Consider the following 20,690-nt stretch of genomic DNA (forward strand, 5'->3'; position numbering starts at 1 on the left):
ACGACGAGAGAAGAGCGGCAGGTGGAACTCCCCTCTTCCCGAGAATACCTTTTGTGTGTCACAGAAGTCGCTATTGTCCCCCTACAAGATTATAGAAGATTAATCCGTCACTCAAAATTCGTACAAAAGCAGCCGCTTCGGTGGCTGGAACGACTAGGCCATCCTCTCGACGTCAGCCTCGCCGTAGCTTTGCTCGTCTTGAGACGACCTACGTCACGATTGGGTTGGATGTCACGTGGTCTCCGCTGGGCCTTCTCCGAGCGCTTGCCAGAGTGGGCCGTTTATAACGAAAAATACAGCCACCAGGCTCAAAATACAAACGTGCGATTGTCATTTACGGATAATGTGGATCATATTCAACCTATTTTTGAACAGGACGGGAATATTTCAAATTTCGTTGAAGTATCCCTTTAACTAAAAAAAAAAATCCGTCTGAATCTCATAAAAAACAAAAAACAACAACTAAACTTTGAAAACAATGAAACTTACATCATAAAGGCAAAAGTAGTTTCAGCATCTCTCTCTCTTTTTTTTTTTTTTCTTTTTTGTCGTAAGTATTCTTAGCCCCGAGAACATGGCGTGGCGCCACCTATCGTCGTGACGTAGGAGTGTTGCCGCTGTGGCGCTGTAGTGTCGCCGTTTAGCGGACGAACGGGTCACATGGGAGCCAAGCCAAGTCAGACCGTCTGGAGTTACGGGCCAAGTGGTGGACACAAATTTTTGGTGGTTTCTCTTTTTCTGTTATTTTTACTTTCTTAACGTCATATCAACAACATTTTTTTCTTTTTAACGCGCCTGCGACGTTCCTTTCGGAGCGACCGCCCTTATGCAAAAGGGTTTTGGTGCAACTGAATACTGATACTGAATACTGACGGGGGATCACGTGACCATTTCCTGCACTCTGCGTCCAGGGTGGTGTCTCGGTCTTCACTTTTTTTAATACTACGGGTGTTTAAGGGTTCTTTTAACTTAATTTTTCGTTTCACTACTCGACCCCGTCAAGTTCCTAAATCGGGTACCGTACGAATGCCTCCGGAGAACCGGTACGCCGGTTGCAGGCGATCGGGGAACCGGTCGCTGCAGCCCACTTGTTGTCGTTTTCGGTGGGTGTCTCGCGCACCGCAATGGATGCTGACGAAGTGCGATCTACCGCTGAAGGTAAGTGAATTCTTTTTTAACTTCTATTCAACCGGGCACTGCGTTACAACTGTGTATAACTTTTTCAGTCGTGCAGCCTGTAAGCAGCACCAATATGGACAAGGCCCACGAAACATCCCGGCTGTTGCTCGAGGGCGAACGAGTTCTTGAAGCGGGACACGTGTTCTCGTGCAGCATCAAGAAGCATGGATAAGGATTGCTACACGTTTATTGGGTTCCTTCTCCAAACGTCGGTACTAACTTCGGACCCACACGAGCTCGAGATAACACTGAATGGAAGACTGATGTGATGCACACGCGTGTGACATCACTCTCTGCGGAAACTTTTCGTGTCCGTCGCTTACGAGCAAAATGCAAGAGACCGTCGATCTCTGACGTGCGCCAACAACCCCCCCCCCCCTTTTTTTTTTTTTTGTGGAGGTTCACTAAAATAACTTCAGAGCACTTACCGAACGTCCTCGCTCCAACTGATTACACGAAACTTCATCTCGAAAGTGCTTGCTGCACACTGTCGAACTCTTAGAGTTTCATTTGCACATTCTCAGTTTCACAAGCCACTCCGTGCGCAACTGCTTCTCCTTGGGGTAGATGTGGAAGCTGATGTTTGGGTCGGTCGCGTAACTGCGGCATTGGACAGTGCTTTACCATTGCTCCCTGAGCTCTCGACAGCTGCCGAAGCCGATCCACGCGTGTACTGATCAAACTTCAAACACAGAAAAAAAAAAAAAAAACGGAAGTACCGAGCGAACGGTTTACGAGGACCCCGACCGAAGCAAGGCGGATAAATGGCCTTATCACGTGATTCCCCATCCTACGTCACGGTCGAGCGATCGCAGCGCTCCAATCGGTCCCGCTCGAAGCTATATAATTAGGACGGAACAAAAAAAAATGTTTGCTTAGATAGTCTGCATTCGGTGCATAGTCCGCCCCTGGTGCTTAGTTGACACGGAAATATTTTCGTACGGAACACAGCTTGACAAATGTCTGCTTTTTCAGCTCACAAAGAAGCTTGTATTATACATAAATCATCAATAACATCTCTTTCATTCATAAAATCCGTCACGTCTCGTCATATTGAACGATCGTGAAAAACAAAACAAACTTCTGTTTAGTCCGCACGCATAAATAGTCCGCACAGCCAGAAATTTCAACTTTTACACATGTATAGTCCGCCGACTATAGCCCGGAAAATACGATATTATGGACAAAATAATGCGTATATGTACATGGTGTCCTCCCTGCTGCTGCGGTGAGGCAGAGGCCCCTCGTCAAGCAAGAAGATAGTTGCTTATTTTTTTCTCTGTCTTTCTCCTCCAAAACAGAGAGAAATAAATAAAGAATTTGAATTTGAACACGGAGGTCAACTTAGGGCACGGATTCGATCGCTGCGTCAGTGTTCAGCTGGTGCTTGTGTTCTGACTACTATCTTTCCAATGGCACTAGCCACCAAATTGCGATAATTAAAACGCTAGTTAGTAAATTTTAGTCGATTAATTGACTAATTAGTATGCGTGCGTGTGCTTTTTTTTCGGTACCTGACGTCCCCCGTGTCTGGCAGTTGGTAGTTCCCGAAAATATATTATTTTTCCGCCACCACTGTCTTACCTGGAACATTGCCGGATAGAGCTTACAACACATTCTTCGAAAGAACGATACGAGTCGTAATTTCCGCCGCAGGTAAAGAAACTCAATTAAAAAAGATAAACAAAAACATGGATCACATAATAACCTTTTTTCCGCAGGATAGAAGGAAAATATGGTATATTCTCGATTCGTTGAAACTAGAAATACTTTTAAAGGATCATACTTTGAATTCCAGTATTCTAGAAATCATTTGAATTCCGATATTCGACATTTAAGACGCAGACCTACAGAATAATCCAAAGCGGAAAAGAAAAACGGTAGATTATACATTATCAGATTAAAAAGTACCGTCAAAACCGCTTGCTTCATCTAAAAATATACAAACAAAATGTTGTCTGGTGTGTAACTAGCAATGAAGGTCATCATATACTTCCCACCATCAGGCGTTTCCTCTCAGCAGGAGAAGCAAACTTCTTCAGTACACAGCTTTTCCACAAGGGCGCAGCCATCTTGAATCCGGTCACTTATGGTATGCAGTGAAACATCGTTTTGATCTCTCCACGCCGCTGGAATGTGTTCACGAAAAATGCGTGGCTGTCACAAATTCTTGTTCTGCCTTACCTATATTTCCTCGCATATTCCAGGTTGAAATGTTTTATAATTTTTCCGTCCCGCATACCAGATACGAAACCCACGTGACTGAAAATAAAACGAAACGAAAAACGTCTATATAAACTTGGAGGTCAGCAATGAAATCGTCAATGTCTTTCGAAAGAAATAAACGCATAGTGTTGATCGTGAGGTAGTACCTATTAAACTTCTATGTGCGCTTAATTATTAGAGTACATCTTACTCTCATTGCATACTTGTAAGTGGTATTTTTCCTGGTCACTTACAAATTGCGAAGGTTTCAACGATCACTAAGGATGGTTCCAGAAACTACCTATGCAATTATAAATTAATATAGGTAATGCACTCGTTTTCTAAACTAGATAAAAGATAATTAACGAAATATTTCAGAATTTTTTGTTTTAATAAGTACATCTCATTACAATTACAGAACAATATAAGTTGCAGAAAATAAAACAAACGGAACTAGCACGTTTGTACGTTCGTGACAAGATAATTCACAATGTTGAAAATCAGCTCTTCACGGTTGGTTTGTTCATTGATTTTCGTAAAACCTTCCATTCCCACAAGCACGGCATAGTTCTTTTTTAAAAGTTGAAACATAGTATACGAGGAGCTGCACATATACGTGTCACGAAAGATCTTATTGAATACGTGTTATTTATGCTACGTATGGGCTATGTTATGGTGCTATGCTATGGTTATGTATATGCTATGTATTCCATATATGCTATTCATGGAATACATAGCATATGACGACAGAAACTAATCTTCAGGTTTAATAAAATACGGCGTTGCAGAAGAATTTATACTGGGACCTTGGCTGTTTTTTTTTTATCAATAATAAAAATATGCTTGACATACCAATTACTGCAGGGACTTACATACAAATGATAAAAATGCTTTTTGTTTCGGAGTCAAGCTTAGCGAGTTAAGTCATTGCAAGGAAACATTTATCTAAAGACTTATCGTGGTTGAAAGCAAATAAATTATCCCTACCTAGAGAACAAAATAAAACAAAAATTACCCCCCCCCCCAAAAAAAAAAAAAAAAAAAAAAAAAAAAAAAAGCTATGTATTCTATATATCATATATGGAACACAGAGCATACATGATATACGCTATATATGGAATACATAGCATATGACGACAGAAACTAATCTTCGGGCTTAATAAACTATGGCGGACGCAATTTCTATCGGCTCCGTTGGGTACGGTTTTTTCCACCGGCTCTGGTGACCCTCGGTCTCCACTGCCGGCGGTCACCGACAGCATGGCCTCCCTTTAAGTGATTTAGAGCTCATCGGTACCGGTTTCGCGTTGGTGAGTGCAAGTTCACTGGACTTAATTAATATTTTTCGTGGCAGCCGCGTTAAGCCTAGCAGAAGCCCGGCGCACCGCGAGCCGGTTCCATCCCGGAGGCGGCCGTCCTACTCGGCCTGACGATGATAAGTCCACCCGCCGCACCGGTGGCTTCACAAGACCAACTTTCGGCGAGGCAGGAGGACCAGAGCCGCAGAAATTCGACAAGAGGGTACGACCCACATCAGCCGTAACATCATCCCGCCACCCTCGCCGACAAGCTCCATTTCAACATCTTCAGCACCTCTCTGTCATCTGTACACAATCTCATCCCATCGTCCTTAGATGCGGCGCCGCAGACCTTCCTGGTATGGGCTACTTGCCTTTCTGCGGCACCGCGGTTCTCCTGAGCCAAAATAAATATTATTATTATTATTATTATGGCGTTGCAGAAGACTTTATACTGGGACCTTTGCTGTTTTTGTTTTATCAATATTAATATTATGTTTAACATACCAATTACTGAAGACTTAGTATTACGTACAAATGATAAAAATGCTTTTTGTTTCGGAGTCAAGCTTAGCGAGCCAAAAATTCATAGCGAAGAAACATTTATCTGCGCACTTATCATGGTTGAAAGCAAATAAATGATCCCTACTTAGATAACAAAGAATTAAAATAACAAAATAATCATCGGCAAACAACAACACCCAAAGTTGCCAACAAATGTGTGGTACGTTATTTGCATGCTCAAATGCAAAACTTCATTTTTTTTTTTTGGGGGGGGGGGGGGGAGGAAGAGGGGGAGGGAGGGGGGAGCGAAAAAAAAATGAAACTTGGAAGTTCCGCATTTGAGCGTGCAAATAACCACACATTTGTTGGAGTGTGGTTTAACGAGCACATGAACGGGACACACCATGTGAACAGGAAACGACATTTCCTACTCCAAGGAATGCTGCTGCTTTCTTGTCTGGACCCCGGAGCCAGACAACAATAACAAATACATCGCACCATAGTGCATAGATACTATATATCATTCCATTTAGCGCTCTCAGGGCGGCACCATTTTGTTAGACCGCAGCGCCCTTTCCACACGTCCGGGAAATTCAGCAGATTCGGAGGAGGTCACGTGACCCCCGTGAGGTCACGTGACCCTCGTGAGGTCACGTGACCCTCGTGGGGTCACGTGACCCTCGTGAGGCGACGTTTTTCGGAGGGAGGAGTAGCAGTCAGGATAAGGAGGTGAGGAGGAGGGAGGAGGGGTATTCGCGACTCCAGCGACCTATAGGGGGCGCCACCACCAAACAAACATGGCGGCTGAGTCCAGGTCGCGTCGGCTCGACCGGGCCGCCTGAATGGGTGGCGCATTCAATTTAACAATTATTCTTTTGTTGAATGCCCAATTTTATGGGTATTTGAACTGAGACAGTTAAGTTTAGCCGGTGCGCATAAACTTGCCGAGCATAGTTTTGTTTTGCAGGTGTTTTTTGTTCTTTTCATGTCAAACTTTCGCTGCGGAGACCGATCAAAACCGAAACTATGGGCTCCGGAGAAACGGTAATAGACTCTAATTAGTTTTGATCATCTAAGGAAAGCGGCGATGACTACAAAATTGTTCCACCAAGAGTAATGTTTAGCTAACTCGCATGCCTCGATCATGCGACTTACCTGTCCGCGAAATTGAGCTTTTGTGCCTGTCCGCGTTTCAAGAAACAGCTGCAGTCGTGTGCTCGGTCAAGAACACAGGCTGCAGGAAAATTACGAAAATTAAGCAAGCGCTTCTTGAGCCAAGAAGCATGTCAACTCGCTGGCACTTCACTAAGCAGCTGATACACGTATTTCAATTCAGGTTTTAGTAGCAATCGAGAAGTCATTTTGATGAATATGCGGTTATGTATTATATTACATACTATGGTCCCACTAAAGCGATATTAGTATGTTCTTCGGGTTGAAATATGAACTTAGTTGACTGACTATTAGGGTGAACTGCTGAATAAAAGTATATTTGACAGACAGAGAGATACTACTTAAACTTAGCCAAATGGTTCTAGCCGGTAGAACGGAGACGAATGCGGACAAGCTGAGGGGAGTATTCATCGGAGATTCACTCAGACCTCTCTGCATTGAGCTTGACTTTGAATCCTAAACAAATAAAATTAGTATTTTTTTTTTTTTTTGTGGCCGGTCAATTTGAGCAATGTAGACGTATATTGCTGCTGGATTCGACAGGGGTTATAAGTATTGGAGGCGCGATAGATCCTAATGACGTGACAGCTTCTATCTTTGCGAGACGCGTCCCCCACCTTTTGAAAGCAGATAATTTCCCTCATTAATCATATGCAGCAAGCAGGTTTTCTGAATCAAGTAATTGCGAAATGAGCCCAACTCCTTCAATGTGGTCTTTTTCGGCGAAAAGCCGCCAAGATGAATAGCCAACGCACCGGCCGGCTTTAGTGGCTCAAATTAACCTGAAGCTAATCCAGCACAACCAAACTCAAGGAAAGCAGCTATCGAACCTTCCCATTCACTTGACTGCAACATTGGTGTCCCCTCCAGTAAAACACTTTGTCTGTCGACCTCAGTCTACTGTTCTACATCCTTATAAAGAAACCGCTTATCAGTTACCAAGCAGTCGTCACTTTGATTGTCATTAGAGACAGACGAGAAATCAAAACGTTTTTCCGTGATTCCTCCCCATCCAAAAAATTGAAAGCACGCGACCGTGTGTTGTGAAATAAACGGGCTTTCAAACACGTGATGGAAAGAAACAATCTACTGAGGCTTCACCACACTAATGAACACTCAGGCAAACTTAAGAAATTTTCGGACCTTCGTCAAATTACATTGCTCGCCGCCGCGCCGACAGCACGCGTCCGCGAAAGCCATCAGAGACGCGGCGGGGCGCGGAGCGACCTGGACCGGCTGGTTCCCGGTTTTCCCGCTTGGCGGCATCCGTTTTGCTGGAGTCGCGAATACGGTTTCCTCAGTACCCTTCCCTCCTCCTCCTCAAGAGCTGCGCTCTAATTCAGTGTTTCGGGGAGTTGTAAACGGCTTTCATTTTATTATTAGGACGCAATTGACATCGCAACTAGACTCGATTAGTTTTTTTTTCAACGGGTCTCAGTTGATTCCTGTTCGTGCAATGATTGCATTCCATATGTTTTGAACGAACCAGCGCCATAAGAGGGCACCACAGCAGGCGAGTGCAAACGAGCGCTCTAAGCTTAGACAACATAGATATAATCTCTCTGACTAGAGCTGAATTGTATATGTGTTTTATTTAGCGCAGAGAGAGAGAGAGAGAATAGATCTTTATTAAAATAAAACGTTCAAAGTGGATATTTTAGCAGCTGCAGGACCAGCGCCGGCTACTCCAGACCATTGATTGAAATTATAAGCAGCATATAAATTTGACAAAAAAAAAAAGAAAAAGAATATGTACATATATATATATATATATATATATATATATATATATATATATATATATATATATATATATATAAAATTATCATTTACATATGTACAATATCCAAAACCCGACGTCACGATACGTCCGACCATCCCTGGTGGGAGGTACCGTCCTTGGACTAAGCAACCGTCCTTACTATGAGGAGGTATCCACGCTACCTAGTCCTCGAACCGGCAGCCTCCAGAACGGTGTCCTGTCCCTTCCAAAAATAGGCTGCGCAGCACAGCGACGGCATGCCAGGAGCGTACTCTACATGAAATTTGTTCTTGTCAATAGTTCTCACTTAATTTTGTGTCCTCCAGATAATTTACAAGATACCCGATCACAGTTTGTTGGGTCCTTCGTGTGTTCCATGGACCAAGGAGTGTTAATTGTGAGGGACAATGGGCGGTTATCGATAGTAGACATTTGTTCTCGAAGATGGTCTCGTTCATCTGTGTACCTTCGGCAGTTGATTAGTACGTGTTCTGCGTCGTCTATTTCGTCACATGTGGTGCATAAAGGGGAGGTAACTTGTCGTATTCCATGTAGGAAATGTTGTCCAAAAGGAACACCTAATCGAAGTCTGTGTATCAATGTTTTAGAAGCTCTTGAAATGTGTCTTGGCATCCAAAATTTTAAGTTAGGGTCAATCCTTTCGAGATGGGAGTTCTGAGGAGCGTCTCTATAACAAGTAGCCTCGGACCTTTGCCTTGATGTCCTTCTGAGCAGGTTTAATGTGTCCGCTTTCGTGAAAGTAATTGCAGTCTTGGTATTTATATTGTGGGCATTTTTGGCTGCCGAATCGGCCCGCTTCATTTCCTTGAATGCCACAATGTGCAGGGATCCATTGAAAATTAATTTTATGTCCAGTTTCAATAGCTCTCGAAAGGTGGAAACAAATATTAATTGCAATAGATGAACTTGTTGGTGATGTGTATTTTATCATGTTCAGTGCGCTCATTGAATCCGTGTAGAGAGTCCAACTGGTAATACTTGTTTTCTGGGTAAAGTAGAGAACCGCTTGCAAAATAGCAAATAGTTCTGTGTTAATTGAGCTTGTCTTGTGTGAAAGTAAGAAGCTTTTTTCTATATTTAAAGATGGAATTATAAACGCTGCTGTAGATGATGAATCGCTTATTGACCCATCCGTGTAGACCGCAGTAACGGCATCTGGGGCTTCAGAAAGCATTGAAAGTGTCATTTGCTTCAACGTGGTTTGGTTTAAAGTCGATTTTTTCGTAACTCCAGGTACCGATGTAGAAATATTTGCAGAGTAAAATGTCCAAAGCGCAGCTGGAGATTCATATGGGTGTGCGAAGTATTTAAAGCAGATGTCTCTGTATGACATTTTCCTTTTTATTTTTCTCGCCTTGGCATAATATGCTTGCTGCCGAACGTTTCTGCGCTCTCGCTTGTTTACTCTGTTTATTGATACTGAAGTACATGCCTCGTTGGTAAGAGAAACTCTATATGCTGTATAACGAGACTTTTCAATGTATCCCACTTTTCTGCCAGATTGCGCTATGCTTGTTTTGCTTTAGGGCCCCAGACCCAGTCAAGTTACCATATGGTAGCTTTTTGCCTGGAGGCCCGCTAGAGTAAATTTCTGGAAATAAAGATTTCCTTTCATTTCATTTCAACTTAAATATGGCGTAAAAATCTGCGCCCTGGTATTTAAAATTAGTAGATGCATATGTTTGTTTATATATATATTTATTTATTAATACCACGAAGACACTACCATAGAGAAATTAAGGAATGACGCAGAAGGAAGAGGAACACAAAAAAAAAAGGCTTCTGGGGAGAAAAAAGAAAAGCCAAGAAAAGACATGTATTTGGTTGCAGGCAGCCTTTTGCACTCCAGCAGAACGATGAACAAAACGTAGACAAAATGTAGATGAACAAAATATCGACATAAAAATTGTGTTGTTCACACACACACAAAAAAAAGAGTAATTTCTTCTTTTTTTTTAAATTTCGATGTACTTCAATTAAGAAACTACTCATCCGCATTACGCTAAACCTTTTACAGCCTATAGTAAAATAGCTTGTTATCAGTTCGAACCAAAAAAGTTTCAAGAATGAACTACATTATAATGTTTAAAAAATTAAACCCTGTTAAGGCTCATGGCCAGGAAGAACATTTCTTCTTTTTTTGTTTTGCATGCTGCATGTTCAACCGTATATTTCTTAGGTTCATTCAGCTTAAAGCCGGTAACATGTGAAAGATACGTGGCAAATCAAATGGGCATCCTATCTTTCATTGCAGAGAAAAGGGACATCAGAACAGGAACTCAGCCTAAGATTTGACACTATAAGTTACTAAAAATCTAAAAAATAAAAGAAATAAAAAAGAGCTTTAGCAAAAAAGCAACAGACCGTTAATTCCAAGGGTGGAACCATTCAATACATAAAGTTTCATAAAAACATATGCAGTAGCTGTCGATCCTACAAAATTAAATCCAAGATAACCCGTTAACCCTACCGTTCCCCCTTAATCTTCTAATCTTTTTTCAATTTTCAAGATATCCTCTCCTTTCTTTCCTTACCCCCTTCCGTTCCTGTTTCTTTTTCTACTGTGGGGTGTCATTCCGAAAAAGACAGCTGTGGCTTTATTGTACTGTTGCTAGTTCCAAGAAAGCGTACGTCGTCCCTTGCCCCACCTGCCTTCTATTCCAACCAACACTCTCGTCAGTTATACATCGTCTTCATTAAAAAAATAAAAAATAAAGAATAGATCCCCGAAAGATGTCAATTTAATATTTACTCGACAGTAACCCAAAGGATGTTCCCCGTTACAAGGAAACCAACTAAACATAAAAAAAAAACTGCCACTGATTACTGTTACACTTTTCCAGCAGCTATCACAGTTTGTTTGCGACTCCACTTAGTCAATAAATAACCACGAGCAAATCACCTTTTTTTTTAATTTTCATTTCGTAAAATTATTGAATCTACAAAGCGGCACATCTACAAAGGCCCCAGCGGTGAATTTTGCAGGGTGAGCAAACGCCGCCAGGGCGTTCAAACGAAGACAGCGGCTGCAACACGAAAAATAACGCGCGTACCAAGGGGGACACGCAAAACAAAATAGAGCTCGAAAAGGTCACTATGCGGAGAGAACGTGAAGGAGAGGAGGAGAAGAGAGCGTGCGGTGACGTCGCGGAGCGCCGAGCTCTGATTGGGTGGTTTAGTGGGTAGACGCATAGGCTAGCTTGTGAACAAGGGCGTCGTCTGCTCCGAGGTCACCGCTCGGTCTCATCACCTCTTCTGCCTCAGTTTATCTCCAGATGAGGGAAACGACACGACCGTGGCTCGTCTGTACCCATAACAGCACTGGCTCCTGCGTTTAGGGGTAACCGTTGCATAACACACACTAGCCGTCCAAATGGCCCCGACAGCTTTATTTAAGACCTCGAAATGAGGGATTCTAGAACTTTCTAGTGCAAAGTACACGAGGAGACCAAGGACCGGCGTGCATGAGACCACAACACCACGATTCGCTAACAACGATACGCTTGCATAGTACAACCTTGGACGCAGCTTTTTTTCACGGGTTCATACCATGCATATCGCGCTTGCACAAATTTCTGACATGATATAGTTTTTTTTTTTTAATATTTTATTTGTTTTCTGCGTTTTTGCCGCGTAGGGGGTCTGAGGAAAAGACGCGGTGCCTGACAAAGCCTCTTTCCCCTAAAGTTCAGCAGCTCAAGATAGCTCCATAATAACAATTCTACAAAACATTACACAATTAAAAGAGAAAAAAGTCAAAGCAACAAGGGAAAATAAACACTACATTTATTTGGTGAAAGCAAAAACAAGAAAACACTATAATTGTCAGTAAATGATAGTCGTGTAAAAATCTAAAGTAAACAAAAAATCTAGAGTGCCATCTTATATATCTCCGACATGTCATTATACAATGAAAACATATTTATTTGAAAGTAGCTATATAAAGTGATCATGTTTTTGGTGAAATACACTATCCAGATGAAAATGCGATTTCACTGCCAACCAAGAACCTTCTGAAATCACTTTTTAAACTAGAAAAGGTGCAACTGAAGTTAATGCTTAGATCCGTTCTGTTTAGAGTTTTCGTTGTTTGAACGGTTAGAGCTTGTCGGCCGTTGTTGGTTCTTACGGCCGGCATCCTTCGCTTTGAGTTTCTAATCAGATATGTGGATAAACTAACGTTAAATACCGACCTTAGACATGTTTCACACAATGATAGCTCAATTTTTCTTGAACCTGTAAGTGAAGAGGAAGTCACCGATATATTTGGAAGTTTAAAAAAATAGTAATGCTGAAGATATTGATAGTATGCAAGTAAAGCCATTTAAACATGCTGTTTTCTCTCTTGCACCTCGCATAGCGCGTATTTTTAATCTTTGCCTTAGTTATGCGGTCTTTCCAATAAAAATGCAGGTTGCGCGGGGCACAGTGCTTTTTAAAAAAGGTGTCAGGAATGACATGGGGAATTACAGACCAGTATCTATTCTACCAGTATTCTCAAAGGCATTCGAAAAAGTTATTCTTAAACGATTTAATAAATTTGAAACAAAACATCACCTGCTAATTGACTCCCAGTATGGCTTTCGTAGAAACCTCACTACAGAGCTGGCTCTACTTGCGCAGAAAGAGCACATTCTCTCCGAGTTAGAAAAAGGAAATCTAGTCTTAGGTCTGTTTGTAGACTTTACAAAAGCCATCGACCCTATTAATCACGAACTTCTCATACAAAAACTAGAGCGATATGGTATTCGTGGAACAGCAGCGTCCCTTATTCGATCCTATTCACAACATCGTAGCCAAATCGTTAGCTTGGGTAACTCTCTATCGGACCCTCTACGAGTTTCTTCTGGCGTACCACAGGGCAGCATTTTGGGCCCCCTTTTTTTTAATATGTATGTAAATGATATCGTGAGTATATATATTTCTTCTAGTGCCAAATGTATTAATTATGCGGACGATACCAGCATACTTTTAGCCGGCAAATTACCCGATGAAATAATTGACCTTGCGAATTCGACTCTACTTGGGCTAGAATACTGGACAAAAGGTAATGGTCTAAACATAAATGTTGAAAAGACAAAAGCAATTTTATTTCGCGGTAAAAACAAGAATATAGTCACAAGCGAAACAATTATTTTCAAATCTGCTCCTGTCGAGATCGTGCCCTTCTTCAAGACATTAGGCGTCGTATTTCATGAACATTGTCTTGGGACAATCATATAAATTCAGTGATGACTAAGCTGTCGCAGATCCTCGGCGTGACATATCGGAATAGGTATATACTGCCACGTAACATTATGATCTTAATATATAATCCACTATTTTCTTCGAGACTCAACTACTGTCATTTAGTCTGGGCTTCGTCCACACAAGAAAATCTGCTGAAAATACATATATTACAAAAAAAGGTTTCTGAGAATGGTAAAAAAGGTGCCTAATCATTATCACACAAAATCCCCATTTACAAAATATAATGTAATGCCTATAACAAAAATGTATGATTTCCGCCTCTGTAAGAAATATAAACAAGAAACAAGAAATAACATTTGCCTTTTAAGAAACTTGGCAAAACTAAAACCACATGTTACAGTACACAACACGCGAAAAAATGAGCCTTGGAAAATAGACACCTGTAGAACAAGATACGGCTTAGAAATGATACAAAACAAATTACCAAGATTATTAAATAAATTACATGATAAAAATATTCAGTCAGAACATATTTCTTTTAAAGAACTGCGTAACTTCTTCAGAATACTTTAAACTCTTATACTAAAAAAAAAAGAAAAAGAAGGGGGGGGGGGTATAATTTGTTTCCAGAAACTTCTATTGTTTCATTTTTGTTGATTTCTTCTTTTTTTTTTTGTGGTTCAATGAAACGACTTGTCACTATATGATAATTTTATTTTTATGATGTACAATTTATTATATTTTGTGTGTAAACAGATTCATCATTGTGTGTCCATTTTTATCTGTATTTCTAATATGTATAGTTTATTATCTTTTCTATATTTTTATCTTTTTGTGTGAAAAGATTCGTCACTATGTTTCCACTTTTACTTCTATTGTTTATTATCTTATCTTTGCCCCGATGCTGCCAGTATGGAAGTTTTCGGCTTTGTCAAGCTATTTGACAGCTGTTTCTGCAGGCCTCCTGCATCATGTATTTTTGGTGCAAAATAAAACATTATTATATGCACTCAGCCTGTCTGTTCGTGTGGCGTAAAATCTATCTTTATGTATCCTTTGTAAAAGTCTGAAGTAATATACTTGGTCTGCCTTAATCATATCATATTTGATGAAGCGTGGCTCTGTGCTTAAATTTCCGGTATCCCCCTTATAATTTTCACATTCGTAAGATTTTTTGTTTTCTGCAAGAAGATAAGATTATTATACTTCGCCGCTGTCGTCATTTCCTAGACCAAAATACCATAACTTGAAGTAAAATAAGAAAACACATAGTCTGTTTTAACCAGGTAGCAATCAAATTTTGTATTCTATAAATGCTTCATGTTACCCAGGATAAAGCACGGCCTTTAGTTTGTTTACATCGGGCTCATCGCCTTTTATTCAGACGCAAAAAACAGATACACACAAAGCCAAATAAAGAAAAGACAAACTCGTTGCCTAGACAAAACTGAGTGAAATAATACCGCGCTTGTACGTCAGGTCCATACGAACTATTACCTTAGCGTAAACACGCGTACCGCCAAGCCATTTTGTACTACCAGCTCTTTCAGTCGACTGCTCTGCAGAGACATGTGCGCAAAACAAAATATCCGATTTAGAGTATACAGTGCATTCGACAGATGGCGCTTGTCGAGGGGGTGCTGGTGAGAGTAACTTTATATGCCCGTCTGCTAGGGGTTAGTGCACGCCACTGAGTTAAGATGGTGTCGCTAGCGCGTTTATGTTCACAAATTGATTGAAGGCACTCCGTGCGTCGCTAGAGGATTCAATGTAACGAAGCAGTGACATAAACGCAAGCTGCAGTCACCAGTACAGTTTTCTATAAAACGAGTTGAGTCTGAGCGACGTCGGCATGAGATTTGTCTCAAAGTATACACGCTCGCGCCGCTAACCAGTTGATTCGTTTAGTTTTGTGAGGGATTGTAAACCAACAGATATGTAAACTTAGTGCTTAGTTTGCAACAGAGCCACTGAATGAGCTCGGAGTAGAAAACACACACGCACACACACAGACGACTCTATACGTTGGCAAGCTTAGTGTATATTGATTGGGGCGAGGAAACTGTCTCAGTGTACGCGCACCAGACGAACAACGGAGACGTGACCAGGTCGTGAACAAGGCGTCGAGAGTAGCATCACTTTCGTCTTGACCTTAGCTTGAGTGCTAGTGTCGCGACGGACCATATTCCCGAGAAAACGATCGATGCACCGCCGATGAGACGAAAGAGCCCTTCGTAGTCCCCCGAGGTGTCCCTGTAGTAGCCTAGAACCAGACAAGACTCCATCAAAAACCGGCAAGTTTTTTTTTTGTTTTTTGTTTTTTTGTTTTTCTTATATTAACGGCTAATGCGTAAGTCACTCCCGAGTCCTGACAAATGAAAGCGAATTTGGGCGCGCACACAATAAATTTTGGGAAGTCAGACTGCATTGGCAGCAAAATATAGACATGCGCATGCAAAAGCTTATAAAAATGTGCACCTATACTCCATGCAAGCATCGCTCAGAGCAACATGGTCGGGCTCATAGCTACGGGTGAACTCACAGATAAAGTGAAACAAACTATAGATTTTATCATTCATATTATAGAAACTCGGTTCCAAAATACAATACTTAGTTATAAAATAGAATTTATAAGAATCTTTTAAGAACAAATTAGTTTTAACACTGTGAAGTCAAAACTCGAACATATTGTATCAAGGTTTAGGGTTAGTGGAAAGTTAAGAAGATGGCATCTGGTGTACTATAGTACGACTGTTAATCTGCTATATCTGTACGACTGCCAACTAACCTCCAAATAAATGCTAACAATGCGTGCTAATATCGTGCCACGATTCTACGAAGTCGGACGATTCTAACACGATTAATATTTAACGCGCGATTACACACGAGGGCGACGCCGCGACGCGCGCTCAGGTATGAGATAAAAACAAGGTACTTTCGTAGAAGACATCGCACTCACCAATCAGTGGAGGTCTCGCCAGGCAGAGGACGCCAGCGACGAGAGACGTCACGCCGAAGGACACCGGCAGCCTGTCAAGCCCAGTATGCTCGGTGAGCAAGACAGACACTAGAATCATCGTGCATCCGTTGGCCCATCCGGACACCACGGCCAACACGACTTGTCCAACGTACGTCGTGAAGACCGGGATGGCAAAGAGCACCAGTCCGCCTATGAGGAAGTGTACGGCCATCATGTTGCCCCTGCTCACGAAACCTCGATCGGATATCCAGCCGGACCCTAGACGGGCCGCCAGGTCCGCTATGGAGTAAACTGAGATGAGGAGCACCGCACTGATTCGGGAGACGCCATAGCCAACGGCAAAGTCCACGATGACGGTCAGGTAGGTGGTCAGGTTGAAGAGAATCAGGGCGAACGAGCCACAGATCAGGTAGAACATTGGCAAGAGGAAGAGGGACAGGTTGCGATGCAGTCGTGACCATTCCGCCGCGTCGAGGCCGTGGAAACGCACGTCTTTATCTTCTGGCAGGTATTTCGAGGGTACCGCCGAGTCCCCGCACTCTGGAAGACCGGATGGCGACCTGACCTGGTCGTCTAGTGGAGCGTCCTTTTTGTATTCGACCCAGACGTCACGGGCAAGAGGCGCGGCACAGTCGACGTCATCCGCTGTTAATGTTTCAGGCACGACTTTGAAGGAAGACTTGTTGGCGGTTTTAGAAGACGGGGGTCTCTGTAGGAAGGCTCCGGCGACGGCGTTGAGCATAATTCCACCGAACAGGAGGAGCGAGCCTCGTAGCCCGAACTCTTCGAAGAGGACTTCAACGGCCGGAGGGTACACCAGGGACGCTAGCGTGGGGCCGGCGTAACTGATCCCCGAAGCGGTGGCCCTGTGCTTCTCAAAGTGCTGATTGATGATGACGTTGTGGAGTGTCAGGAGTCCAAGTCCAAAACCTCCAAAGAGAAACAGACAATAGAAAAGGATGTTTCAAACCAGCCACGGAACGGATCTGAATATGGTGCAACGGAGAGAAAGACGAGCGCGTACCTTGGACGACGCCCAAGCAGACCATCAGGTAAACGATGCTGTCCGCGTAAAAGCAGGCGCAGACAGCCAAGGCCGACAGGAGGCATCCACACACGGAGATCTTCCATATGCTTAGGTAGAGGGCAAGGATACCTGCCACGGGACCTGAAAGATGCATCTTCATTTAATAATCTTTTGCCACAGTCTTCACGAGTTCACAGCAGGCGCTTGCTACGCATTCGACCAGTTCTTCCACTCGTAATCTCACAAATTTCCAAAAACCACATCTCATGGCTTCTTCCACACACCCTGGTTCTCTCTCCCAATGTCTTCTGAGCCAGGTTCTGTCAGCCCGCCAAGACAAGATATTCAATGACAGCAAGGTAAGAGTAATCAAAGCCATGATTCTGCACCTGGCGGCCCCCAAGCTGTGCGCCACAACAACGAAGTTACGCCAATGCGTCCCATTCGATTCAATCCTGGCGGATGACACGCGTGGTCTCCTACCGGTGGTAAATATGAAGACGGCCAGCAGAGTGAGTGGCCACGAGGCTTCTTCTCTGGACACGTTGAGCGTCTGCAGCACTCCGACGTAGACGACGCCGCTCGACTTGTACATGAGCGCCGAGAAGAAGTTGATCCAGCAGCAGCTGAAGGCCACCACCCAGCTCCTTGCGGAGTCCTGTTTCGGGACCGACGTCATCGCCACGCCTAGAAGGGTCAAGCCGAGGCTACAGGTCCCGCCGGGTAACGCGTGGCTATGAACTCCGAGATAACAAATTGTTGCCGCGAAATCGTTGCGCGGATTGCCGTTGAAATGCGATAGCAGTTTGCACCGTCTTGACCCTTGTGCTGCGTAAACGTTTCCTCGCTAAACTGCTCAGGGACTGCCGTGTAAATTCTAGGAATATTTTTCGTCGACGTTCATGAAGTCTTCTATCACATTTAAAACCAATTATCAGAATATTCGGATCTGTCCACTTACCGCTGACGTGCCTCTTGCGACCAACCAACGACCTTTGTTATAGCATTGCTGCAATTTAAATGTTTCTCCCGCTAAACATAATATGTACACAAACATAAGATTTAGTAACTGTATGTGTCGTTCAGAAGCAAATATAACATATCTCGTAATTGAAGTAAGTATATAACAGATGCCTGGTCGCCTGCTTCGTTGGTTACAAACCGAGCCACGGACGGGGAAGTGCGTAAGATATGGTAATAAATGTCATCACATTTAAAGGAGCACTATCGCGCTTCTTACAAAGTGTTCCTTGAAACGCTGACTGCCTGAGGGAGCGTGGAGCGCAGTAACAGAACGAACCGAGGCTGTGTTCCAAGTCTTCCTCGAGTGGATCCGGATAACGGGCTGATAAAGGGACTCTTACTGATCACCTCCGCTTTGTAGGTTTAGAAGCGAGTCGGGGACGGCCCAGGGAAGACACTGGTGGCGTCGCGCCCCCTTTTCTTAAACAACTAATTCGGGATGGGTTTTTTTTCTTTTATGTTGGAATAGTTTTTTACAGAATGAGAACAGCAAGGCGTATCGTTTAAACAGCTTATATAAAATATTAAAAAAAGGAGCGGACGATAATGAAAAGGAGTACACAAACACAGCTCTGACTGGCAACTGAAAATTTTACTCCTATACGAAACATCAAGTAAACAAAAGATAAAAAAAAACTCAAGTTAATCAAACACTTTGAGCATGCCGACACGCGCTAAACCGATCAGCCGAACTCCACACCTTCTTGTAGCTCCTTTGTCTTACGCAGGGCCCCCTTTTTTTTTTCCTTTTTCTTTTTTGTAAGCACGTGCTGGCATGCTGGGCGTGTTTCATCGCGTTGAGTGTTTTGTTCCCATCTTTCCCGTCTCTCGTTTACTTCCTGTTTCATGCAAAGATAACACATTTTCAGTCGCCTGTTAGCGTTGTGTGCGTGTCGTCCTTCTACACCTCCGAGGTTGATTGTTTTTGTTGTTTTTGTGTGCTGCATTTAATTTTTGCCTATTAAGTTATGCTAAACCATAGCCTCCTCTACACTCACAAAGCCTCGCAGTTCGACGACGGAGCCATATATAGTGCCCGGTCTTCGATATCGAGCGCGAGGATCTGGTGGCGCATAGCATCAGAGAGCCATTTCTCGGGGAACCTGGGCGTCAGCGCACAGCTTTTGCAGCGGCGAGGACCCGAACACACACTTGTTCGCTCCGGAGAAGTGTGTTTCGGCGTCTCGCCGCAGCGGGGCGCCCGTCACGTGGCTCTCCTCTCATCCGTTGTCTGCCGCTCTACCTTTTCAATTTCGGCGGCCGCTTCTCATGGCGATCTGGCAGGCTTTGTCAGTATAGAGGGGGACGTTTTTCGTCGCGTTTCAACGCGGTTTCTTCTCTCGCTATGCAAAGTGACGTCCCATAATTGTCCTTACTATCCATAGCGTGCCATCATTATGGGCCCAACTTCCGCACTTTATTTTATAAAACGTTTGGACTATTTGCACCCTCGGCGTACCGGACACGCGTGAGGAGGCTGCTAAAGGTGGCGCATGAATCAGCGTTAGGCCTAAAGCACACTGATTGTGGTGATGCCTTCAACATAGCATGAGGGTTGAGAGGTCAATTAATTGTGACAAAGCAGGTTTGGTCAGGGATGGTGGCCGAACAAGCGCCGCAAGGTATATTTATGATCGAGCATTCGAGATATCTAAAGAAGGCGGCCGATAATGTAGACGCAGAAAGTCACTATGTGTGTTTCTTGAAAGCATCATGCTCTGCCTTTATAACGAATAAAAAACAGTTGCTTTTGATTATATAGTAGAATTGTTTTTGCGGTATAAACGTTCGCTTGATCGGTTTTTTTTTTTTCTACATTTAAAAAAACAACGCATTGGGCTTGGTCCCATGTTTGTACTCCCACCCCGGGGTGTCTCACACCGGGGTGGGACAGCCCGGGGTGAGAAACGCGTCTGCGTGGAGGTCACCCGAGCCATCTGCGTGAAAATCACTCGAGTGCAGTGTTGTCGATGCCATATTTGCTTTCGACGCTGCTGATAGCTAAAAAGTGCATCTCTTTAAACAAGACAAGGTATGTTTACACAGATTTACGAAGTGGTGCCTGACATTCGACTTCAGCTAAGCTTGCAGAAAATCACGTTTCTTGCACCCTTTAATTTTATTTTTCATATTTTACGGAAAACGGGCGTCAGATTTCACTTGACGGGTCTGTCACTTATCTCGATCATATCCTGAATACGTCGCAAGGAAATGTTCGCACCACAAAAAGTTTAATCCCTAAAGCCAACATTCTGAAATGTTGTTAACACATTAGCAAAACAATAGTAAAAAAAAAAAAAATCTACTTGGCTTAGGATGGGTTATCGA

General features: G+C 43.1%; 1 protein-coding gene across 3 annotated transcripts in view; it reads right to left on the reverse strand.

Moving 5' to 3' along the window:
- Positions 1-20,690, reverse strand: part of LOC8037168 (monocarboxylate transporter 12) — a 54,884-nt gene that overhangs the window by 13,404 nt on the left and 20,790 nt on the right. For 2 of the 3 annotated variants that reach the window (XM_040502005.2, XM_040502006.1), the window contains 4 exons: positions 17,823-18,026; positions 17,337-17,480; positions 16,292-17,242; positions 11,745-15,595 (listed from right to left, as the gene is read on the reverse strand). The exons of the other annotated variant lie outside the window; for it this stretch is intronic. In XM_040502005.2, the coding sequence (XP_040357939.1) occupies positions 15,468-15,595; positions 16,292-17,242; positions 17,337-17,480; positions 17,823-18,018 (1,419 nt within the window). In that variant the 5' untranslated portion in view covers positions 18,019-18,026 and the 3' untranslated portion in view covers positions 11,745-15,467. Of the gene's footprint in view, positions 1-11,744; positions 15,596-16,291; positions 17,243-17,336; positions 17,481-17,822; positions 18,027-20,690 lie in introns of those variants that run through there. 3 annotated transcript variants of the gene reach the window in all.

The sequence above is a fragment of the Ixodes scapularis genome, unplaced genomic scaffold (assembly GCF_016920785.2).
Source record: "Ixodes scapularis isolate PalLabHiFi unplaced genomic scaffold, ASM1692078v2 PGA_scaffold13__105_contigs__length_92229423, whole genome shotgun sequence".
Classification (NCBI taxonomy): domain Eukaryota; kingdom Metazoa; phylum Arthropoda; class Arachnida; order Ixodida; family Ixodidae; genus Ixodes; species Ixodes scapularis.